Genomic DNA, 20,308 nt, shown 5'->3' with positions numbered 1-20,308 from the left:
AGAAGAACCTGACCTCGGACATGATACTCTCCAAACTAGACGACTTGGAGGAGAACAGAGAGATCGCTATCCAAACAATAGAAAACTACCACATAATATTGGCTCGGGAATACAATAAACGTGTTCACCAAAGGAAATTTAGCCCAGGAGACCAAGTCTGGCGTGAGATCCCACCCTACCAGCGCGAGTCAGGCAAATTTTCAGCCGTATGGGAAGGTCCACTAACAGTCCTAGCCAAGGCGGGAGACGGAGCATACAGATTGCTCAAATACGATGACGTAGAACTTGAACGCCCCTGGAACATCAGATACTTAAAAGCTTACCACGCTTAGTAGGATCATTCAAAGATCCTAGAATGGGGACGCTCCCTACTTGTACACAGGTCACAGAACCCTTCTAGAATGTACTAAGAGTTTACTAAACTCTCTTTTGCAAAAATAATAAACTAGCACCTTTTGTCTTAATTCTTTCCTTTTATTTGTTTTATTTTATCGTTCTTGTTTTCGCGTTTTTTTATTTTCTTTGTTTTATTAGTCTTTTTTATTCTTTCATATTATAGTCGCATTCTACTAAAGCCCATAAACCACTATGGCATGGTGCTAGCCACACCTTCCATTCTCTTAAGAATGATGCAGGTAATCTACCTAAGCTACCCCAAAAATTAGGATACATTCTGGGAAAATAAATTTCCATTGAAGAGAAGCAAATGAAACGCTTTCATAAAAATTCTCGTAGAATCGAGAATGAAGTTTTCAGACACGAAAACAGACCTATGGTAATGCCATCGCTATCACAAATTCGGGATGATGTCCTCTACATGAGGAGATATCCAGAACCGAGCTACTCGCCCTTGGCTAGGGCAGGTATCACCCGGCCGAGATATCACCCTCCAAGTTACCAGGAGGAAACATAACTCAAAGCAAGGGACAAAAAATAGTTGCGAGAGCGAGAAGGAAAAAACCCTATGTATAAACACCCAATATTGTAAGAGATGCCTCATCCAAATAGGAACTGGTTACTCCCTGGCTTTGGCACCCATAATTGGACTTACAATGCATACAGAGGATCCTCAGAGCCACACGAATATACAACAATCAAACATACACACTCGTAGCAACATAAAAATACATATTGCATAGTGCCTCCTCGCAGGAGCATCGCACTCGCAGCAGCGGATCCCCTGCCCATCCATTCCTCTCCCGAAGTAACGACCACGAGCAGGAGCACGAACAATCCTTCTTCACACACATAGCCTATTTATGACGAAGCAAGACGTCACCACTTCCCCCTTTTTCACGCAACTAGCCTCCGGTGCTACGGCATAAAACAGGGGAAAGGTATATATACATACGTTTGAAATCACAGTATTTTATACCCTAGCACCTCCAGCAGCAAATGTTTCTAAGCCAAAACGAGCAAGCACGAGCACGACATAAAGTTTCGCCAAGGCCAATCGCCGGAAGAACCTTAACACATAAAGTGTTATCAAGGCCAACCGTGGAGAGGAAAACGATGCACAAAGTGTTTCCAAGCTTGCCCGTGGAAGGGAAATCAGTGATAAACACGAGATCCCGTAACAGGAGGTACAATCACTTGGCGAACAGACGAGGCTAAAGATGTCACGCGAAGAGATGGGTCTCTCTGAGAAGACATTGGTGATGATATAGAATAGGATCAAGAAAAAACGAAGCAATACATGAATGAGATGACATACCATCATGGTAAAAAATACATGAATAACGACCTTGTTCCCATGGAGGACGAGGAGGAAAAAATTTAGCATACATCGGAGAAAAGAACGAGGGAGACCATACCCTCATCACTAAAAGACTCTTCTTAAATAGAAGAGAAAATCTTTGGAAAACTAACTAGATTTCCAAAACCCAAGAAGGTCAAAGGCGCTGCAAGCTAGACGATAAGATTTCCGGAGGAAAAGTACAAAAGAAAAGACATCTTGTCCCCATGAAATCTAAGATAACCAACGAGAAACTTAGAAAGGGTCAACAAGTGCACACGTGGCGGAAAAGGTGGAAAAGGCGGAAAGTTACACAGATTTCTTCCCATCATGCCCTTGGAAAGTTGCAAAGAAAAGGATAAAAATGTGTGGGTAAAATACCTGATGGCCACGTGTCAGCATCTTAAAGGATGAACATCCGATGAGGTGATAAGGTAGGAGCATCGAATCATCCTCCAAAAGGTAGTTTTGTCTCAGTCGAGGCAACTGCACCAGCGCCACATGAATGACGCGTGTAGATAAAAGTCTAATCTGCTCAGACGGTCAAGTCTAAAAAGCAAGATCGCATTTAATGAAGGATAAGAACAAGATGTGGGTAGTTCCGCATCGTGATGAGAGACTCGAAGATCCATACTACGACCCAGAGCACCAGGTTCTCCACAGAAGGCCGACATGATCCAGGGGAAGTCGAGACAACTCGGAGGGAGAACCGAGCGAGCCATCGTAAGAAGAAGTATGGATGTCAGCCCGAGGAAACCAGAGCGAGGGAAGACAGCTCGCCGAGTTCGGAAGACCACACCACCACGAGTTTAGTTAGCCTATAAATACCAGTCCATGTACAAGGGGATGGACAACTTATGTAACATTTTAGATGGTTTTTCTACAGAGAATTCCTGTGAGAGATCTAGACAGGGAGAAAGTGAGAAGTCTAGAAGAGATCTGTAACACTTTCAAGGGTAAGACCTTATAATCAATAAGAAAACATCTTCTTCTCCGTGGACATAGGTCTTCATGGTCGAACCACATTATATGCTTGTGTTCATCTTTACTTTTCATGCTTTTTACATCTTGTTCATCTTTGATCTTGTATGTTTAAGTAGTTTTTAGTCTTTAATTTCACTTGGGTGTAGTAGTCAGAAAATATGCAACTACAAAGTATTTGGAATAAGCTTAGTAGTTGGCTGTCTTTTTCAAGTTGCTAATTGTTTAATTCTTTCTCACAAATAATTTTTTCAAGTACTACGCTGTTTCCAACTAATTCACTATTACCACTAATGGTCTTTCCTACTTTTTCTAAATTAAAAGTTGGTATCTGGACTAAATATTTGAATGTCAGAATTTCCAGTCGACCAATTCGGTAAGCTCGCGCATTTGTGTGGCGCTAGTTTATTAATACTAGTTACACTTTCATTGCTTCATCTTGAATTGTAGCTTACACTTTTAGCTTGAGAAAATAATACTCTATTCATTTCGGAGAAAAGATGATATTACCTTTTATTTCAACTTGAAAATACGCCAAATTAAAAAGATGATAGTATTTTTTTTCAAAACGGAGGGAAAAACTGATTACTTTTTTAAGAGCCTTCTCTTATCAACTATAATTGATGTTTCAATCCTTCTCATCCCAGAACTCTTCTTCAGTTTTGAAAGGTCCAGTCGGTGATAACAAGAAAGCAGCAGAGCTTGTTCTAGATTGTGGAATCTCACTGATCTTTTCCATGTCTTCTGCCGTTAGTTCCCAATCAAATATCTTAAGGTTTTCCTTCATCCTCGCTTCATTGAAACTTTTCACCACAAGACTCGCGCCTTGCTGGTAAACCCATCTCATACTAACCTGAACAGACGAAATATAACACAAATATAAGTGAAACTAAGAAGTTCATTATACATGGGATTGGAAGAGGAGAATTCAACCAACCTGGGCAACAGATTTTCCTCTGGCCACAGCAATCTGGTGAAGCACCTTAGAATGCATAACTGCTTTGGTGCCCCAGGCGGCACCTACGGCTCCCAAAACTGAGTGTGCGGTGATCATGATATTATTGGCCTTGCAATATTCCCTCAGATTTTTTTGATGTAAAGTCGGGCTCATCTCCACCTTAATCGTAAGAAATCCACTTTGTAAGATTTCAAATGCGAATACGGGCTAAATGCTTGTCAAATGGTGGTAATTTGATACAAAACCTATTTAAATACCCTTCAAAATCTACCCCTCGGAATATGTCCTTATTTTAAATACCCATATGTTTTAAAAGTGGTAGCAACTAGCACAGGTTGTTCCCGGACCCAACTTAATACAAATTGATTCTAAAAGTGGAAGCAACTGTCTCAAGTTGACTCCAAAAATGGAAACAACTGTTTTAAATTGATTTCAAATAATATTATTTTTTTATTCCGGGGATCTTTATACAAAATCAACTAAAATGGAGGGTATTTATAATATTCGAACAAATGGCATTAATTATGGTCAAAGGTCGAACAAGGCAACCACTAATTTTTATCCAAACGTTGTAGTAAGAATTAATGACTAATTTGTACTCACTTGATTCACAACTGGAGGGCTGTTGGCTGTTGCCATCAACTCTTGAAGCTTTTTGCATGAGAAATTACAGACCCCGATTGCCCTAGTGAAGCCAAGGGTCTGACACTCTTCCATGGCTGCCCATACAGATTTGTAGTCCATTGGAAGGATATGATCCTTCGGTATTTCGTTAACAAACTTCCCTGGCTTCAAGCTTACCGGATGGTGTATCAAATATAGATCAAGATAGTCCAATTTGAGATTCCTATATGACACAAAACAAGATGAATTAATATCAATTTGAATTTCTGAAGTTCTATATATAGATGTTTAAGAACTCAGTCCAGGTTGTGGTGCCTATGTACATAAGCCTTGGATAGGTTCAATTTTTGCACCAAAATATTTTTACCTCAGAGAATTCTGAAGAGCAGGGAGGACAAGATCAGCGTGAGCATCAGCGCACCAGAGCTTGGAAGTGATGAAGAGTTCATCTCGAGATTTTATTAGACCAAGTTGAAGTGCTTCAGCTATAGCTTCACCAAGACACTCTTCAGTTTGGTATGCAGCAGCTGTATCGAAGTGTCTGTAACCGACCTCTATCGCTTTCAAAAACGCCAATTTCTCTCTTTCAGTTCCTTTTTCCATTGTTTCAACTGTTCCCATACCTAAAGCAGGCATCCGAATGCCGGAACTGAGAGTAATCATAGGAACACCATTACTCTCCATTTTTCTTTCTATTTCTCGGAAACTAACTGCTGGTCGTCGTCTCTATCTCTCTATATATGTATATATTGTTGGATACACCTAAAAGCTGATAAAAGCAAGGTTAAAAAAAGGGGGTACCCAGCTTTACTACCTTTAAGCGAAATTTTATACTATTGAACTTTGTCTAAAGTGTATGTGATTTTAGTGGAGAAAAAAGCAGCAATTATTTTGATTTCTCTATCTCCACCAAAGTCACATCCAATTATTTTGATTCTCTCCACTAAAGTCACATCCACTGTTAGAGTACTATGATATTTCCAACTAATTCACTATTACCACTAATTGGTAATCCAGATGGTTGGTTGTTTCGTTGTTGTAAAGAGAAAATGAGTGTAGTAGTTCTTTCATTAAGATTCTGTGACTGTTAGTTGCTACACCTAAGATTCATAATTTCATAAAGTGCCATTAGGAGGAATATATTCAAAGCTAGATGATAAAAACCAAGCTAGATGATAAAAACCTGCTTGGAAAAGAACAGTTGTTTAGGTACCAGCTCTTCACTTTTAAAGAAATGGTATTAATGTTTTAGATAAGGATTATATGCAGAAGTAGGCCTGGTCTGAACCCCCACTTTCATTTTTAGGCCACTTTTTTTATTTCTTGCAAAACTAGGTAAGTTAAACGGATTCCATCCACTTTAACCATCTCGGTCAATTTATCGCGTTGACTTGTCAATATCTCGCCAAAATATCATATAGGGATATCTCATGGATGTGGTAAGATTACTGAAATATCCTTCACACGTGTGTGTCAGTCACACATGTTAAGATGTCCACCTGTCTCGATAAGATCTCCACGTGTTGCTATCTGAGAGCCTAATCTAACTAACACGACATCTCGAGGATGAATTGAACGAAGATAGTTCTTCATTGTTATTATCGACAGCGCGGGAAGGTGTAAGGAATAACAGAAGACAGAGAGAGAAATCGATTCATTTAGTTTCTTCTTCTCTTTTGTTCTTCAGAGAGGGTTCTTCAGAGAGGGGTTTTAGATAAATCAGTGAAACAGTGTTTTGTTAGTTGAGATTCGAAGAACAAATTGAAGATTTCCTGCTGGTGAAGATGACGAGAAGGAAGAAGCGTTCTACAGAGAGGTAACAAAAAACACTAATCTGTTTTTTGAGGTTTCTCGGTTGATTTTAACGTTTCACAGATGAACATATTATGGGTTTTGTTTGTAAGGTTGATTTATTTGGGTTTGTCGGTGTTTATATTTCTAGGGTTTTCTCTGTTTATAGAATTTTTATGAAGTTCGAATTTGTTCTGCTGATAATGAAGTTCTACTGATAAATTTCTAAGGTTTCTTAATTTCAAAATTGGGTTCTGCTGATAATGATTAACTGAAATTGATTTCTATGGTTTTTTATGGTTTGTGTGATAATTGATTTCTAGGGTTTTTATGGTTCTAGAATTTGTCTGAGATGGGTTTTCCATAATTTGTCTGATATATATTTTGTTGTTCTTAATTGTAGAAAGCAAGTGGTTAAAGAGGTTATAAATGAGGTTCAACAGGACATATTTCCAACCAGAAATATTAAGGTGAAGGATCTAATCAACACTGCTATGCGTTTTGAGTTTAAGGGTTTGTCCAGAGAAGATATGGGTATAAATCAGTTAAAGTCTAGGATTAGTCCTATGTTGAGATTAACCAGTAGGGAGACATTGGACCTTCTATGGTTTGTTGATCCATGCCTACCATCAAACATCATTAATGATGTAGAATTTTGGTTTTTCTGGGAAAATGCAATTGAAGATGAACATGGTTGGATTACATTGTATTTGCAAGTGATGCCACTAGATGAGAATGGTGAGATAGATGTATCTCAGGTTACTGCAGATTCACAGCCTCCTCCACCACAAATGACACCTAAAAAGAATGTGACTCCAAAGAAGCCAGTCTCTAAGACTCCACCTAAACCAGTTTTTACTAGTGGTACGTCACCTAAGAGATGGCATGGCAAGTCAGTTAGAAGAAGTCAAAGAATACCAAGGATGAAGAAGAAGAATCCTACTAAAGTGTTTGTTGATTTAGCTGGTAGTGAAGAAGATGTTTCTGATGAATATGTTGATGATGGAGGTGTATCAGTTCCACAGTTTACTCAACAAACACAAGCAAGTGTAGCTGAGAATGATGATGGAGATGTTTATATTCCACAGTTTACTCAACAAACACAAGCAAGTGTAGCTGAGAATAATCCTGTTTTGGAGGCTAGTGGAGCTGATCAAGGTAATGAGATACCTAGATTAGGTGATTATTTCAATCATGACTTTTGGGTTGAAGATACAACACAGGCAGAAGTGGTGGAAGATTTGTTTGCAGTTGCCCAAGAGTACAAGAAAAGTGATGAGTATGTCATGTACTTGAAAAATGTAGAAGAAGATGAATGTAACCCTGATGATGAGGATGTCCTGAAGATGAATGACAATGACAGTGAAGAGAAAGATATCAAGAGTTACAATAAGTTTCTACAAAAAGTTGAGAATGGGTATCTTTCAGATGGTACTGCAAGTGAGAGAAGTGATGGTGATAATGTTGATAATGATGCTGCAAGTGATGGTGATAATGTTGATAGTGATGCTGGTGATCCAAACTTTGGGGAGGTGGAGGTTGAGAATGACAAGGAAGGTATGTGATTGCTTCTGTCTCTTTTTAAACTTTGATGTGTTTGATTGTAGATTTGTTTAATTTATTTAGTACTAATGCCCTTATCTCTGTGGTTTTGTAGAGGACCATTATGGGGACTTGGTCTCTGACAGAGAAGAAGAAGGTAATTTGTCATTTGTTTTGTAGTCTTTTGTTTTTCTTATTCTTTGTTTGTTTGTTATGTTTGTTTGTTATGTTTGTTTGAAGGGCTCTAACTGAGTCATTTGTTTTTGGGAATTTGTATCAGAAACCAACAAGAATGATGAGCTTGAACTTATAGTATCAGAAAGCAACAAGGCTGATGGGCTTAATTGTTCAAAGCCTCATGATAACACACATTTTGAAGAAGAGCATGCACAACATTTTAAGGATTAGGAAGATGAGGAGATGTTCCCTGAGGGAATTACTTTTGAACGAGTGGATCCTTACAGCCTAGTGAAGGGAAGCAAGTTTGTCAGCAAGAATGCTTTCAAGAAGCATTTGAGGGCCTACTATGTGAAGCATAGACATCAGGTCAAGTTTAAAGATTCAAACAACTACAAGATTAGGGTGAAGTGCATTCATCATGAGAAGACCAAGTGTCCTATGTTAATTTATGGAAGAGTTTTGAAGGGTGAAGGAACTACATTTACTCTGAGAAGTTGGAATGTGAAGCACACATGCAATGGAAATGTTAAAAGGGAGAACAGATGTGAAAATCCAGAATTTGTAGCTGACTGGTACATGCAAAGGTTGGAGACTCTTGGTAACAAAAACAAAATCCCTGATCCTGAATCATTGGCAAATGAGTTCAACAAAACAATGAAAGTGAACATTAAGTACCATACAGCATGGAGAGCAAGAAATATTGTGTTGCAGAATCTTCATGGCAGCTATGAGGAGCAGTACAAGAAAATTCCTGCATTCTGTGAAATGGTGAAGGTAACATTAATTGTTTTGTTGTTTGTTTGTTAATGTTTGTCTTTAGTTAGAGCAACATGACTTAATATTACAAATTATATGGCATTAACATTACTTTGTTGTAATTGCAGGAAAAAATGCCTGGCAGTGTAGCTAGTTTCTCATATGGAAGCACAAACAACACATTCTTGTCAATGACACTCTGCTTCAAGCCTGCTATAGAAGGATTCTTGGCTGGATGTAGGAAAATCATTGGATTGGATGTTTGTCATTTGTATGGGAAGTATGGTGGTGTGTTACTGGTTGCAACAGGTCTAGATGGTCAGAATGGTTTAGTACCTCTTGGTATAATGGTGTGTAGGAATGAAACCATTGAGAACTGGAAGATTTTTCTCAAAGACTTGAAAGCTATACTGGGTAAAGACTTGCATTTCACCATTATATCAGAAAAGCAGAAGGGGATTAGTGAAGCTTGTGACAAATACTTCTTCTTGGATGAGCACACATTATGTTTCAGGTTAACTTTTATATCCTTAATATTTTCTAATAATATAAGTTCAATGACTAACTGTTTCTTATTGATAAATTGACAGACATTTTATGAAGAATTTCAAGAAGTATTTCAAGTTATACAACTTACATGTTCATTTCTGGAATACTGCCAAATGTTACAAGAAGAGACACTATCAGGTATGCTCATTTCTCAAAACAATATAATGTAATTTCAAGTATTACATACATGGGTTTGATACTATTTATGTCATGTTTGTTTTTAGCAACACATGGATAAATTATTTGTTGAGGATGAAAAAGCTGCACTGTATCTCATATATCAAAAACCTGAAAGCTGGTCTAGGTCTCATTTCTCAAATGACAGCAAGTGTGAGCACATCAACAATAATTTCTCAGAATCTTTCAACAACATGGCCAAGCCCTTTAGAGATAAGCCAATCATTACACTTGCACAAATGTATAATAAACTAGTGATGGGTCTTTTCTTCAAGATGAGGAATGAAAGTGAAAACTGGCAGGATCGTGAGATAGTTCCAAAGGCAATGAAGCTGATTACAAGATGCAGGACTTAAATCATCTGTTTGAGTTAACTGGAGCTGTAAGGGGAAGGGTGTATGAGGTCAGCAGTGTTCATGATGCTGTGTTTGTTGTGGATCTTTCCAAAAAGAGTTGTAGTTGTTTGCAGTGGCATCTGGGGGATTTCCCTGTCAACATGCTATAGTTGCTTTAACACCATTGAGACCAAACTGGGTTGAGTAAGTCACACTCTCTTTTCACTCCAATGTTTTGATTTGTTATGTTCCCTTTGTTTTTCCTTGCTCAAGCTTGATTGTAAACTGATAATTTGTGGATATGCTTCCCTGATTTCATGTTGTAGCTACTGTGACCCTGTATACAGTGTGGAATACTACAAAAAGACATATGCTCCAGAGTTTGAACCACTGTCAGCTGAAATTGACTGGGTAAGACCACTAGTTTTATTAAAGAAAAATATACTGATTATTGTGCAATAAATATTTAATAATAACAAAGATTCTTGGATTCTTTTAGGGTTTCATACATGCTTTATATAATACACAACCTTTAATGGTTTCATATCTTAACAAATATCTTCTCTTTCTTCCTCTCTTTGTGTAGAATATACTGGTAGAGTTCATTAATCCTCCTGTTATCATAAGAAAAACTGGAAGGCCAAGAAAGAAGAGTATTCCTTCTTATGATGAAGCTGGAAGTGTGAAGAAAATGAGAAAGTGTAAGAAGTGTGGAGTTTATGGTCACTATGCAATAACTTGTGCTGGTGGAGAGGTTGGAAAGAATCCAAAGGGAGAAAAACCTAGAACCTGTGTTGATGGCTCAACATCATCTACTTATGTCCCTGAACCACCAAAAAGAAAGTACAATAGAAAGAAACCGGTTGTTAGTGCTTCTGCAGGTGCATCTACTACTGCTAAGGAAGGAATGAAGAACCAAAACAATTCAGAATCTTCTAAACAAGGTGTTGCAAAAGGGAGAAAGAGAAAGGCTTCTTCTCAACCTGCTTTCAATCAGACTAATCAACATGTTGGATCTGTCAACAACAAAGTCACCTTCACAGTTGCAGATCCAAAGGGAAAGAAGAAACCAAAGAAGTACATGAAAGTCTGTTGGGTTGGTTGTCTCTTTTGTTTTTGTTCTGTGACTGGATCTGAACAATATGGTTGATACTATTTATGTTTCAATTTGGTTATCTTTTGTGAATGGATGAATGGATGCTTTTGTAAGACAATGCAAGTTCTGATATGGGATAAATTTTATTATAAAATTGTTGCAGGCTACATTTTCAGATTTTTCTTAAATTCGTTGCATATTTCATACACTTTACCCTTCATTGTATCTTTGATTTCAATGACAAGAGCATCTGAATCCCATCTGAATGCATCACAGGATTTTTTCTTGCACACAAGGTAAGCTATGTTGAAATTATGTTGATTTTTGCATATCTTCAGTTCTAATTGCGAGTTGCAGTTGTCTTTAAAGCATTTTTGAACCTTCAGTGGACAACTTGTAACACTGTGATTGTCTTCTCCACAGGCAATACAACCATGACCTGATGGAAGCTTGATTGGAAGTGCTGAAGAATGGGTAGAAGCTTGAGAAAACCACTCAAAGTAGTTGCAGGTAGGATTCAAGCATTTCAAGAACAACTTTCCATTACTTACATCTGTTTTAGACCTCAACAAAGCTCTTACTCCATTACAAGGTACATGCTTGCACCTTGAATAAACCCATGGTCATGCTTTTGTTTCATGATCTTCTTCCATTTCACACAATAAACACACTAGCATACTAGTTGAAGAACTTGCTTTACCATTCATACCCCCACCCATTTTTCAGATCTGAAAATGAAGAGAAGAAGAAGTATGTGGTTGTGGAGACGTTCATTTATGATTTATGGAGAAGAAGATAAGAGTGCCACGTAAGCAGTGTCACGTGGGGCTTGCCACGTAAGCAGTGCCACGTACGCACTGGGTGATGACGTATAAAGAGTCATAGTAGCTGGTTGGGTCGAAATAACCAATTCAAAGGACTTTTAGGTCTTTTTAAGTGCACCTAACGGTGCTAACTTTCCATCCATCACTTTTGGTCAAAACTTGCCTAGTCTAACAATAAATAAAAAAAATGGCCTAGAAATGAACAACTTTTAGGTCTGTTTCCAACTAATTCACTATTACCACTAATGGTCTTTCCTACTTTTTCTAAATTAAAAGTTGGTATCTGGACTAAGTATTTGAATGTCAGAATTTCCAGTCGACCAATTCGGTAAGCTCGCGCATTTGTGTAGCGCTAGTTTATTAATACTAGTTACACTTTCATTGCCTTTTCTTCGTCTCGAATTGTAGCTTACACTTTTAGCTTGAGAAAATAATACTCCATTCATTTCGGAGAAAAGATGATATTACTTTTTATTTTAACTTGAAAATACGCCAAATTAAAAAGATGATAGTATCTTTTTTCAAAACTGAGGGACAAACTGATTACTTTTTTAAGAGCCTTCTCTTATCAAATGATGTTTCAATCCTTCTCATCCCAGAACTCTTCTTCAGTTTTGAAAGGTCCAGTCGGTGATAACAAGAAAGCAGCAGAGCTTGTTCTAGATTGTGGAATCTCACTGATCTTTTCCATGTCTTCTGCCGTTAGTTCCCAATCAAATATCTTAAGGTTCTCCTTCATCCTCGCTTCATTGAAACTTTTCACCACAAGACTCGCGCCTTGCTGGTAAACCCATCTCATACTAACCTGAACAGACGAAATATAACACAAATATAAGTGAAACTAAGAAGTTCATTATACATGGGATTGGAAGAGGAGAATTCAACCAACCTGGGCAACAGATTTTCCTCTGGCCACAGCAATCTGGTGAAGCACCTTAGAATGCATAACTGCTTTGGTGCCCCAGGCAGCACCTACGGCTCCCAAAACTGAGTGTGCGGTGATCATGATATTATTGGCCTTGCAATATTCCCTCAGATTTTTTTGATGTAAAGTCGGGCTCATCTCCACCTTAATCGTAAGAAATCCACTTTGTAAGATTTCAAATGCGAATACGGGCTAAATGCTTGTCAAATGGTGGTAATTTGATACAAAACCTATTTAAATACCCTTCAAAATCTACCCCTCGGAATATGTCCTTATTTTAAATACCCATATGTTTTAAAAGTGGTAGCAACTAGCACAGGTTGTTCCCGGACCCAACTTAATACAAATTGATTCTAAAAGTGGAAGCAACTGTCTCAAGTTGACTCCAAAAGTGGAAACAACTGTCTTAAATTGACTTCAAAAAATATTATTTTTTTATTCCGGGATCTTTATACAAAATCAACTAAAATGGAGGGTATTTATAATATTCGAACAAATGGCATTAATTATGGTCAAAGGTCGAACAAGGCAACCACTAATTTTTATCCAAACGTTGTAGTAAGAATTAATGACTAATTTGTACTCACTTGATTCACAACTGGAGGGCTGTTGGCTGTTGCCATCAACTCTTGAAGCTTTTTGCATGAGAAATTACAGACCCCGATTGCCCTAGTGAAGCCAAGGGTCTGACACTCTTCCATGGCTGCCCATACAGATTTGTAGTCCATTGGAAGGATATGATCCTTCGGTATTTCGTTAACAAACTTCCCTGGCTTCAAGCTTACCGGATGGTGTATCAAATATAGATCAAGATAGTCCAATTTGAGATTCCTATATGACACAAAACAAGATGAATTAATATCAATTTGAATTTCTGAAGTTCTATATATAGATGTTTAAGAACTCAGTCCAGGTTGTGGTGCCTATGTACATAAGCCTTGGATAGGTTCAATTTTTGCACCAAAATATTTTTACCTCAGAGAATTCTGAAGAGCAGGGAGGACAAGATCAGCGTGAGCATCAGCGCACCAGAGCTTGGAAGTGATGAAGAGTTCATCTCGAGATTTTATTAGACCAAGTTGAAGTGCTTCAGCTATAGCTTCACCAAGACACTCTTCAGTTTGGTATGCAGCAGCTGTATCGAAGTGTCTGTAACCGACCTCTATCGCTTTCAAAAACGCCAATTTCTCTCTTTCAGTTCCTTTTTCCATTGTTTCAACTGTTCCCATACCTAAAGCAGGCATCCGAATGCCGGAACTGAGAGTAATCATAGGAACACCATTACTCTCCATTTTTCTTTCTATTTCTCGGAAACTAACTGCTGGTCGTCGTCTCTATCTCTCTATATATGTATATATTGTTGGATACACCTAAAAGCTGATAAAAGCAAGGTTAAAAAAAGGGGGTACCCAGCTTTACTACCTTTAAGCGAAATTTTATACTATTGAACTTTGTCTAAAGTGTATGTGATTTTAGTGGAGAAAAAAGCAGCAATTATTTTGATTTCTCTATCTCCACCAAAGTCACATCCAATTATTTTGATTCTCTCCACTAAAGTCACATCCACTGTTAGAGTACTATGATATTTCCAACTAATTCACTATTACCACTAATTGGTAATCCAGATGGTTGGTTGTTTCGTTGTTGTAAAGAGAAAATGAGTGTAGTAGTTCTTTCATTAAGATTCTGTGACTGTTAGTTGCTACACCTAAGATTCATAAAGTGCCATTAGGAGGAATATATTCAAAGATAGATGATAAAAACCAAGCTAGATGATAAAAACCTGCTTGGAAAAGAACAGTTGTTTAGGTACCAGTTCTTCACTTTTAAAGAACTGGTATTAATGTTTTAGATAATTAGTTAGTATATAAATTATTACTATCAGTGGTATTAATGTTTTAGATAAGTACCTCATTCAAGGTTAAGAGAACCCAACGACATGAACATGGTTAGGTAATATTGTTCATTTGAAATTATCAATTTCAGATACTGGAGCTGAAATTTGAGAACATATAACCACAGTCTAACAATCAGTACATACAGAAACACGACTCATTCAATTTCAGAAATATTTCACATTAACTTTATTTTTTTTTGGAAAAAGAGGCATGCCTCGTAGATTAATAGATAACAGTATAACACCGATTTAAGGATCAAATTACAATCATCAGAGTTACAAAGACTCCACCGATTTAAGGATCAACCTTTCCTAAAGACCAACTCAGTAACATTAGCCTAAATAGACTATAAGGCCAAATTTGTTTTAGACAAAGCAAATTTGCACTCTGCAAAAATGCAGCAAATACATCTCCAGTTTCACATTCACATTAACAAACACACGTTAGATACCCTAATTCTATATACATCTCCAATTTCAATAAACCCTAATTCAAAACATCTAATACTTCACTCAATATTTCAACTATATACCCTAAAATTAAAATTACATCCCCAATTAGTCAAATTAAACATTCACAAACCAGCAAAACATGTTAATACTTCTACCACAATTAATTATAACCCTAATTTACTGCATTGAAAAATTATACACTTTAAAGGGTAAGAAAAAAAATGTGGGTTTGATTTACTTACTTGTTTGGACGTACCCTTTGCTCCGATTGATGTTATCGACTTCAAATAACTTTATTTGCAACTGTCTTCGTCATCAAATAGCTAGCCAGATTAGAGCAAAACTTCAACGGAAACTGTCTTTGACTCCAGATTCGCACCTTGTTGTTTCAGCAAAAGCTGGAATAAATGAAGAAGAAGAAGAACTGAAGAAGGAGCAGAAGAAAAGCCGGCCAGGAAAAGAAGAAGGAGATGAATGTTTCCATAATCTTTAGAGTTTATAAGGAGATTATTGTAAGTCGTTGATTTTTTCTCGAGAAGTCAATCGTAAAATGATATATTAGTCGTATTTCGAACATGTGGCAATCCTTTCAAATCCATTATGTCTACACCGTTGATTTTTCTTAAAGAAATAAATCATCAGAACAGTTATTGACCGACGGGCATAATAATAATAATCATGTTGTTATCATCTCATCTCAGTCAACGAGATATCGACCGACAGTCACGTGAAATTGGCAAAACTAACTCAGTTGGACGGAAAAGTAAAAACAGACCTATATTTAGTGCGCTTTCTTTCTTGAAACTACATTAGAGATAGCCTTTCCTGGAGCAGTAAGATTGGAAAAGTTAATCATGAGTTTAATACTTATCTAAACTGGATAAACAAAACCTCCAGGAATATCAAAAGTGTTCCTTTTAAACTCCATAATTTTTAAATGAGTTTCTTGATTGTAGAAATTAGTCATAATTTGGGTACACATATGTACACCCAAGGAAGAAAATGTTAGTATCAACTTTGCAAAGTTATTAGTTTATGAAATTAAAGTTTAGGTTATGCAACCTGGCCAACTTGAGGTACACCCAGATCAGTTGGGGTATACCTAATAAGACAACACCCGGATCATTATGAAGTAAAATACAATACTCCTTAACCAGTTATTTTCAAAATGTCTAATCTACTCATACTTAATTAACATTAATAATGTGTTTAGGTTAATTAATTTATCTAGTTAATTAGTTGAATTAAAATTCTCAAATTAGGTATTGTTTGGATTGAACTCAACGGATTATGTGTTGTAACGGAAATGAAACCACACTAACCAAGCATTTCTATAAAGGGGATTGTAAAGCTGTTGAATGATTTCATACTCAAAATTACAGAAGGAATCATACTTTCAATTTTGAAAGTATGACAAGTCGGCAAGGTCGACAAAAAAATACATTACCAACTATAGGATTTTGACATACAGAGAAAGGTGTTGCAAATCCATGATTAGTCGGTAAGGTATTAATTTCGTAATCTGCCGACTAAACTGTAGTGCTCAAGGTACAAGGATGAATACCTTGACGACCCTGTAAATGCTAACTTTAGGGATGAAAAGTCATCACGTTATTCAACATTGGAAGATAACGATTAATACTGGTAGCAAGGTCGACAAAAAAATATTCTGTCGAATAATACTAGTCGGCAAGGTCGACAAAAAGATGCCCTGCCAACTTTTGATAAAAATGTGGAATCATAAGGGATTTGAGATTGGGCATGATTTTGTACCCAATCTTAAAACCCGTTTTTTTTAGGAAAAATTGGAAAACTGCCCCATATTTCGATGCCCCATTGGGAAGATGCCCCATGCAAAAAAAGTTATGGGAAAATGCCCCACAGTGACTTTTCCCATCCAACTGCCGTTAAAGGGTCAAACAAGGCACACGAGTGAGTTATACGTGTGAGGCAGAGGACCAAATTACCCTTTCGGGCAGATATTGACGCATCTAGTGGGGTAGTTGATGATGGTCGGTATCAGATAGGGGATATTATTACCAAATAGGGCTTACCAATTTTATAAATGACCTCAGATAGGCACACAGACACAGTGCCCAGACACCACAATTTGATGGACGGCTACAAATAGTGGGATGTGTTGATTACCTCTGTGTCCAGTCACCAGATTGTGACACGTCGGGTAGGAAAACTGAACGGCTTAGGATGAGCAATTATGAGTAAAAGAAATGAAAAATGAACAATTCCAAGGACTATCAGTAAAAGCATTTCACTTCTCAAAATAACAACATACCCACTAAAAGCTGTCTCTAAAAAGAGACAAATTAACATCACTACCACCGTCAAAAAACCACCACAGGTGAAACACCCAAAACATTGTCAAATGTGCAGGCCTAACAAACACCATAATCCACACACACCACTACCTGAACCTGCAGTAAAATTCTGCTTCACCTTTATATTGCCAATGGAAATCTTTGTTGCCTGCTTCTTCTTTGTTCAAGCAGCAGTTGAAGTAGATGTTGCGGTTTTCTTCGTAGCCACAGTTGAAGTAGATGTTGCATGTTTCTTCCTAATCCTCTTTGGAACTTCAGCTTTCTCAAAAAATGACTCACCATCAACCTGACACTTAGTTCTTGCTCCTTTCTTCTTAGGATTAGACCCAAATTATCCACCTTTACAAGTAGATCTGTTTTGATTAGGTCCACCACATTTAGTACAACATCTAGGCTTTTTCTGTGAGTTCGTCTCTGTCCAAGACCTCTTCCTATTCACAATACAGTTTCTTTCCCTCATGCACACCATTCATTACCCTTGAGCAAAAAATCAACTTCATTACCCTGATGCACATCAATTTAAGACATTCATAAATACATTTCCTGGATAAAACACATTCATGGTGTAATTACACAACTTTAAGAAACACACATCAATTACAATTCGATTTTAACACACACAAAGAGTAAAAATACCACAAATGTGCAGCAAATTAAGATTGAGCATGCATTATTATAAAAAGTACTGTACACAAAAAACCAAACCGCCAGAAGAAAAAAATTTGGATAAGACAATGCAGAGAAGTGTGTTCAGGGAGGTATGTTTTTAATCTATTTCTACAGATATGTCACAAGGCAAACACATATAGGTAAAAATGCTGCCTACTTAAGATCTCAATGCATCTAATTTTAATTGCGCGTTGGCTTGAATTAACTTTCGTAGAATCAATTTCTCAATTCTGTAGTTATATAAGAAATGTAATAATTTGCATTTAAAAGAAAACTTTGTCTGTTACTTGAAAATAATACATGAGCTAAATTTGAATAGTACTTTGTTATCAATTCAATCAAACCCAATGTAACATGCCCTCACGGTCTACTTCAAGGGACAAAATTACAGAAACAGTAGGTGGCTGTGATCGGAAGGGATTATATTAAATTCGTGAAAGTTAAAAGGAAGTGAGGTTTTAAATTAAGTATAATTTAAGGGATTATACTAAACAAAGTTGTACAACATAGTGTAAACTGAATCCATGAAAATTAAATGTACATTTGAGTACTCATAAACGAAGTCATACAACAATCGATTAGATACACATACATTTACACTGTGTCACTCACTGTTGTTGTAATTGTATCATAAAAATACTCAAGGTTGCGTTCTTATATATATTATGGAGGAACTTTCTTGAAATTGTATCACTATATCTAAAGTAGCCTTCTTGTAAATATTATGGAGGTTGTTTCTGCAATTCTGGAAATACTATGGAGTATGAAGCTCATAGTTCATACCTAGATGCCTAGGATAGTTGTAACTATACATGCAACTTGGAGCTGAACCACTCCTCACTTCGATCACTGTTCTCATAGTTAGGCTAGTTGTAATTCCAGTTACAAACGAAGTCTCAAATAATCGTGATAGATCAATCTAATTTTGAATTTCACACAAATCAGTAGAACCCTATTTCCAGTACATATAATTTCAGAAATTAAACATTGTTGACTGTTCATAACATGTTTATATTGTTCAATTTCTACAAATCATGATACAGCTACCCTTATTCAACGTACAGAAATCCTAACTTTCAATTTTCCCCAAATCCAAACCCTAAGTTCAATGCAAACATAAAATAACACGATTCAAACTGAAATTTCAGGATAACAATTGAAACAAGAACTGGGTTTCATAAACTTACGGTTTATATCGATCTCCTTCTTCTCTTTTTAGATCTTCCGTTATCTCTGATTTCTTCGACCACCTTCTCTGGTTTCTCATGGCTTTGTCTTCAAGAAATAAACACAAACCTTTAACTAATTACTCTCTATAAAAACCTCTCACTGCAACCAAGTTTTAATCTCTGGATCGACCGCCGTCTCTGGTTTCTGCAACTCTAACCTCACGGCAGACTTTGTTACGAGGAGAAGATAAGAACATAGCGATTCGAGGAAAAGGTTAGATTGGGAATTTCCTCACCTGACGATATCTCATGAGACCAGTCAATCTCACGATATTGACCGTTTGGATGGAAAAAGTGACCGTGCGCATTTTCCCATAACTTTTTTCCCATGGGGCATTTTCCCAACGGGGCATCGAAGTATACGGCATATTTCCAATTTTCCCTATTTTTTTTTTTTGATTTCATCACGTATGGTTAGAGTTTTAAAGAGATTTTGAAAATTGTTTTGATAGGTTTTAGTTTTAAGGTTGAATTCATGAATTAATAATTAGGGCAATTTGGTCTTTTAAGGGTTTTTTTAGACACCTCCTGTTACACCATCTTGGATGAGATTAAAATTGGTATACCCCAATTTTGGCAGGTTATGCAAGGATAGCTGGGACCATAAAATTTTATTATCTTAGCAAAGTAATCAATTTAATTATTGAGTGTTAATTTGTGAAAGTTCTACTTATATTAATTTCAGAGTAAGGGTGAATGTGAAATATAATCTATGTATAACCTCAATTTCATAAATTCTTTTTTTCTATGGATAAAAGTTTGGTGATGATAAGTAATGAAGTCCTGGGTATTTTGAGTCAATATATTAAATGGAACACCCCTTACTGTAGCAGGTGAAGCTGCAAATTTTGAACTTCCCATATTGCTAACTCAGAACTCAGCGATTCTAGGAATTCTAAGATTAGATGGAAATTGGGCAATCTTGCCTCTATACTATTTAAGAAAGGGGATTGGAGCAACCCTGGAGTATAATAAGTTGGGATGGGAATGCTACAGCTACATCCGTAGTCGAGCAATTAGGGGTATAAACGTAATTTGAAATAATATGAAAATCATTCCCATAGAAACTTAGATTTAATGGTGAAATTGGTGCTATCAAAAGCAAATATGTTCTCATAATCAAATCAAAGTAACAAAGATCGCATCATTGAAACATTCAAGTCTATATAAGCTACAACAATAAGCGAATCGAATAAGCACTTTTAATCCTTCATAGAACACAAATGAAATTTAAGCTAATTCCAAAAATTG

At 36.8% G+C, this 20,308-nt stretch overlaps 3 protein-coding genes and 1 long non-coding RNA gene across 6 annotated transcripts; 1 reads left to right on the top strand and 3 right to left on the bottom strand.

Annotated features, from left to right (window-relative positions):
* Nucleotides 1-3,088: 3,088 nt before the first annotated feature.
* On the bottom strand, nucleotides 3,089-15,281 carry LOC113328200 (NADPH-dependent codeinone reductase 1-5). 3 transcript variants are annotated; one of them, XM_026575304.1, is made up of 5 exons: nucleotides 13,449-13,765; nucleotides 13,061-13,304; nucleotides 12,438-12,617; nucleotides 12,126-12,353; nucleotides 3,089-3,341 (listed from the first exon to the last, which is right to left on the bottom strand). In XM_026575304.1, the coding sequence occupies exons 1-4, from the start codon at nucleotides 13,763-13,765 to the stop codon at nucleotides 12,129-12,131; spliced, it is 966 nt and encodes a 321-aa protein (XP_026431089.1). In that variant the 3' UTR covers nucleotides 3,089-3,341; nucleotides 12,126-12,128. The 3 variants fall into 3 exon arrangements, with proteins under 3 accessions (XP_026431089.1, XP_026431088.1, XP_026431087.1); XM_026575302.1 differs by lacking the exon at nucleotides 3,089-3,341 and adding an exon at nucleotides 15,066-15,281 and having other exon boundaries at nucleotides 12,129-12,353; nucleotides 13,449-13,850; XM_026575303.1 differs by lacking the exon at nucleotides 3,089-3,341 and having other exon boundaries at nucleotides 11,873-12,353.
* On the bottom strand, nucleotides 3,123-5,123 carry LOC113328201 (NADPH-dependent codeinone reductase 1-5). Its single transcript, XM_026575305.1, has 4 exons — nucleotides 4,666-5,123; nucleotides 4,278-4,521; nucleotides 3,654-3,833; nucleotides 3,123-3,569 (listed from the first exon to the last, which is right to left on the bottom strand). The coding sequence occupies exons 1-4, from the start codon at nucleotides 4,980-4,982 to the stop codon at nucleotides 3,345-3,347; spliced, it is 966 nt and encodes a 321-aa protein (XP_026431090.1). The 5' UTR covers nucleotides 4,983-5,123; the 3' UTR covers nucleotides 3,123-3,344.
* LOC113327965 lies at nucleotides 8,052-10,778 on the top strand. The gene is made up of 7 exons (XM_026575069.1): nucleotides 8,052-8,585; nucleotides 8,696-9,081; nucleotides 9,158-9,254; nucleotides 9,341-9,616; nucleotides 9,753-9,832; nucleotides 9,955-10,039; nucleotides 10,215-10,778. The coding sequence occupies exons 1-7, from the start codon at nucleotides 8,052-8,054 to the stop codon at nucleotides 10,776-10,778; spliced, it is 2,022 nt and encodes a 673-aa protein (XP_026430854.1).
* Nucleotides 15,282-17,096: 1,815 nt separating the features above from the next.
* On the bottom strand, nucleotides 17,097-19,205 carry LOC113328375. Its single transcript, XR_003349367.1, has 2 exons — nucleotides 19,016-19,205; nucleotides 17,097-17,663 (listed from the first exon to the last, which is right to left on the bottom strand). It is a non-coding gene; the product is annotated as an uncharacterized LOC113328375 (long non-coding RNA).
* Nucleotides 19,206-20,308: the final 1,103 nt, after the last annotated feature.

Source organism: Papaver somniferum, unplaced genomic scaffold, assembly GCF_003573695.1.
Source record: "Papaver somniferum cultivar HN1 unplaced genomic scaffold, ASM357369v1 unplaced-scaffold_107, whole genome shotgun sequence".
Taxonomy (NCBI): domain Eukaryota; kingdom Viridiplantae; phylum Streptophyta; class Magnoliopsida; order Ranunculales; family Papaveraceae; genus Papaver; species Papaver somniferum.
Note: the sequence above shows the minus strand (reverse complement) of the source record. Positions and strands in the feature narration are given on the sequence as shown.

What these genes read in the sequence shown, in the direction of transcription:
- LOC113328201 (XM_026575305.1), bottom strand. Translation starts at nt 4,982, where the DNA reads ATGGAGAGTAATGGTGTTCCTATGATTACTCTCAGTTCCGGCATTCGG. An exon ending in GCCCTCCAGTTGTGAATCAA is followed by an intron (nt 3,834 to 4,277) that starts GTGAGTACAAAT and finishes CTTACGATTAAG; the next exon opens with GTGGAGATGAGCCCGACTTT. An exon ending in GAGGAAAATCTGTTGCCCAG is followed by an intron (nt 3,570 to 3,653) that starts GTTGGTTGAATT and finishes TCGTCTGTTCAG; the next exon opens with GTTAGTATGAGATGGGTTTA.
- LOC113327965 (XM_026575069.1), top strand. Translation starts at nt 8,052, where the DNA reads ATGTTCCCTGAGGGAATTACTTTTGAACGAGTGGATCCTTACAGCCTA. An exon ending in GAGCACACATTATGTTTCAG is followed by an intron (nt 9,082 to 9,157) that starts GTTAACTTTTAT and finishes ATAAATTGACAG; the next exon opens with ACATTTTATGAAGAATTTCA. An exon ending in ACAAGAAGAGACACTATCAG is followed by an intron (nt 9,255 to 9,340) that starts GTATGCTCATTT and finishes GTTTGTTTTTAG; the next exon opens with CAACACATGGATAAATTATT.
- LOC113328200 (XM_026575302.1), bottom strand. Translation starts at nt 13,765, where the DNA reads ATGGAGAGTAATGGTGTTCCTATGATTACTCTCAGTTCCGGCATTCGG. An exon ending in GCTCTTCAGAATTCTCTGAG is followed by an intron (nt 13,305 to 13,448) that starts GTAAAAATATTT and finishes TGTGTCATATAG; the next exon opens with GAATCTCAAATTGGACTATC. An exon ending in GCCCTCCAGTTGTGAATCAA is followed by an intron (nt 12,618 to 13,060) that starts GTGAGTACAAAT and finishes CTTACGATTAAG; the next exon opens with GTGGAGATGAGCCCGACTTT.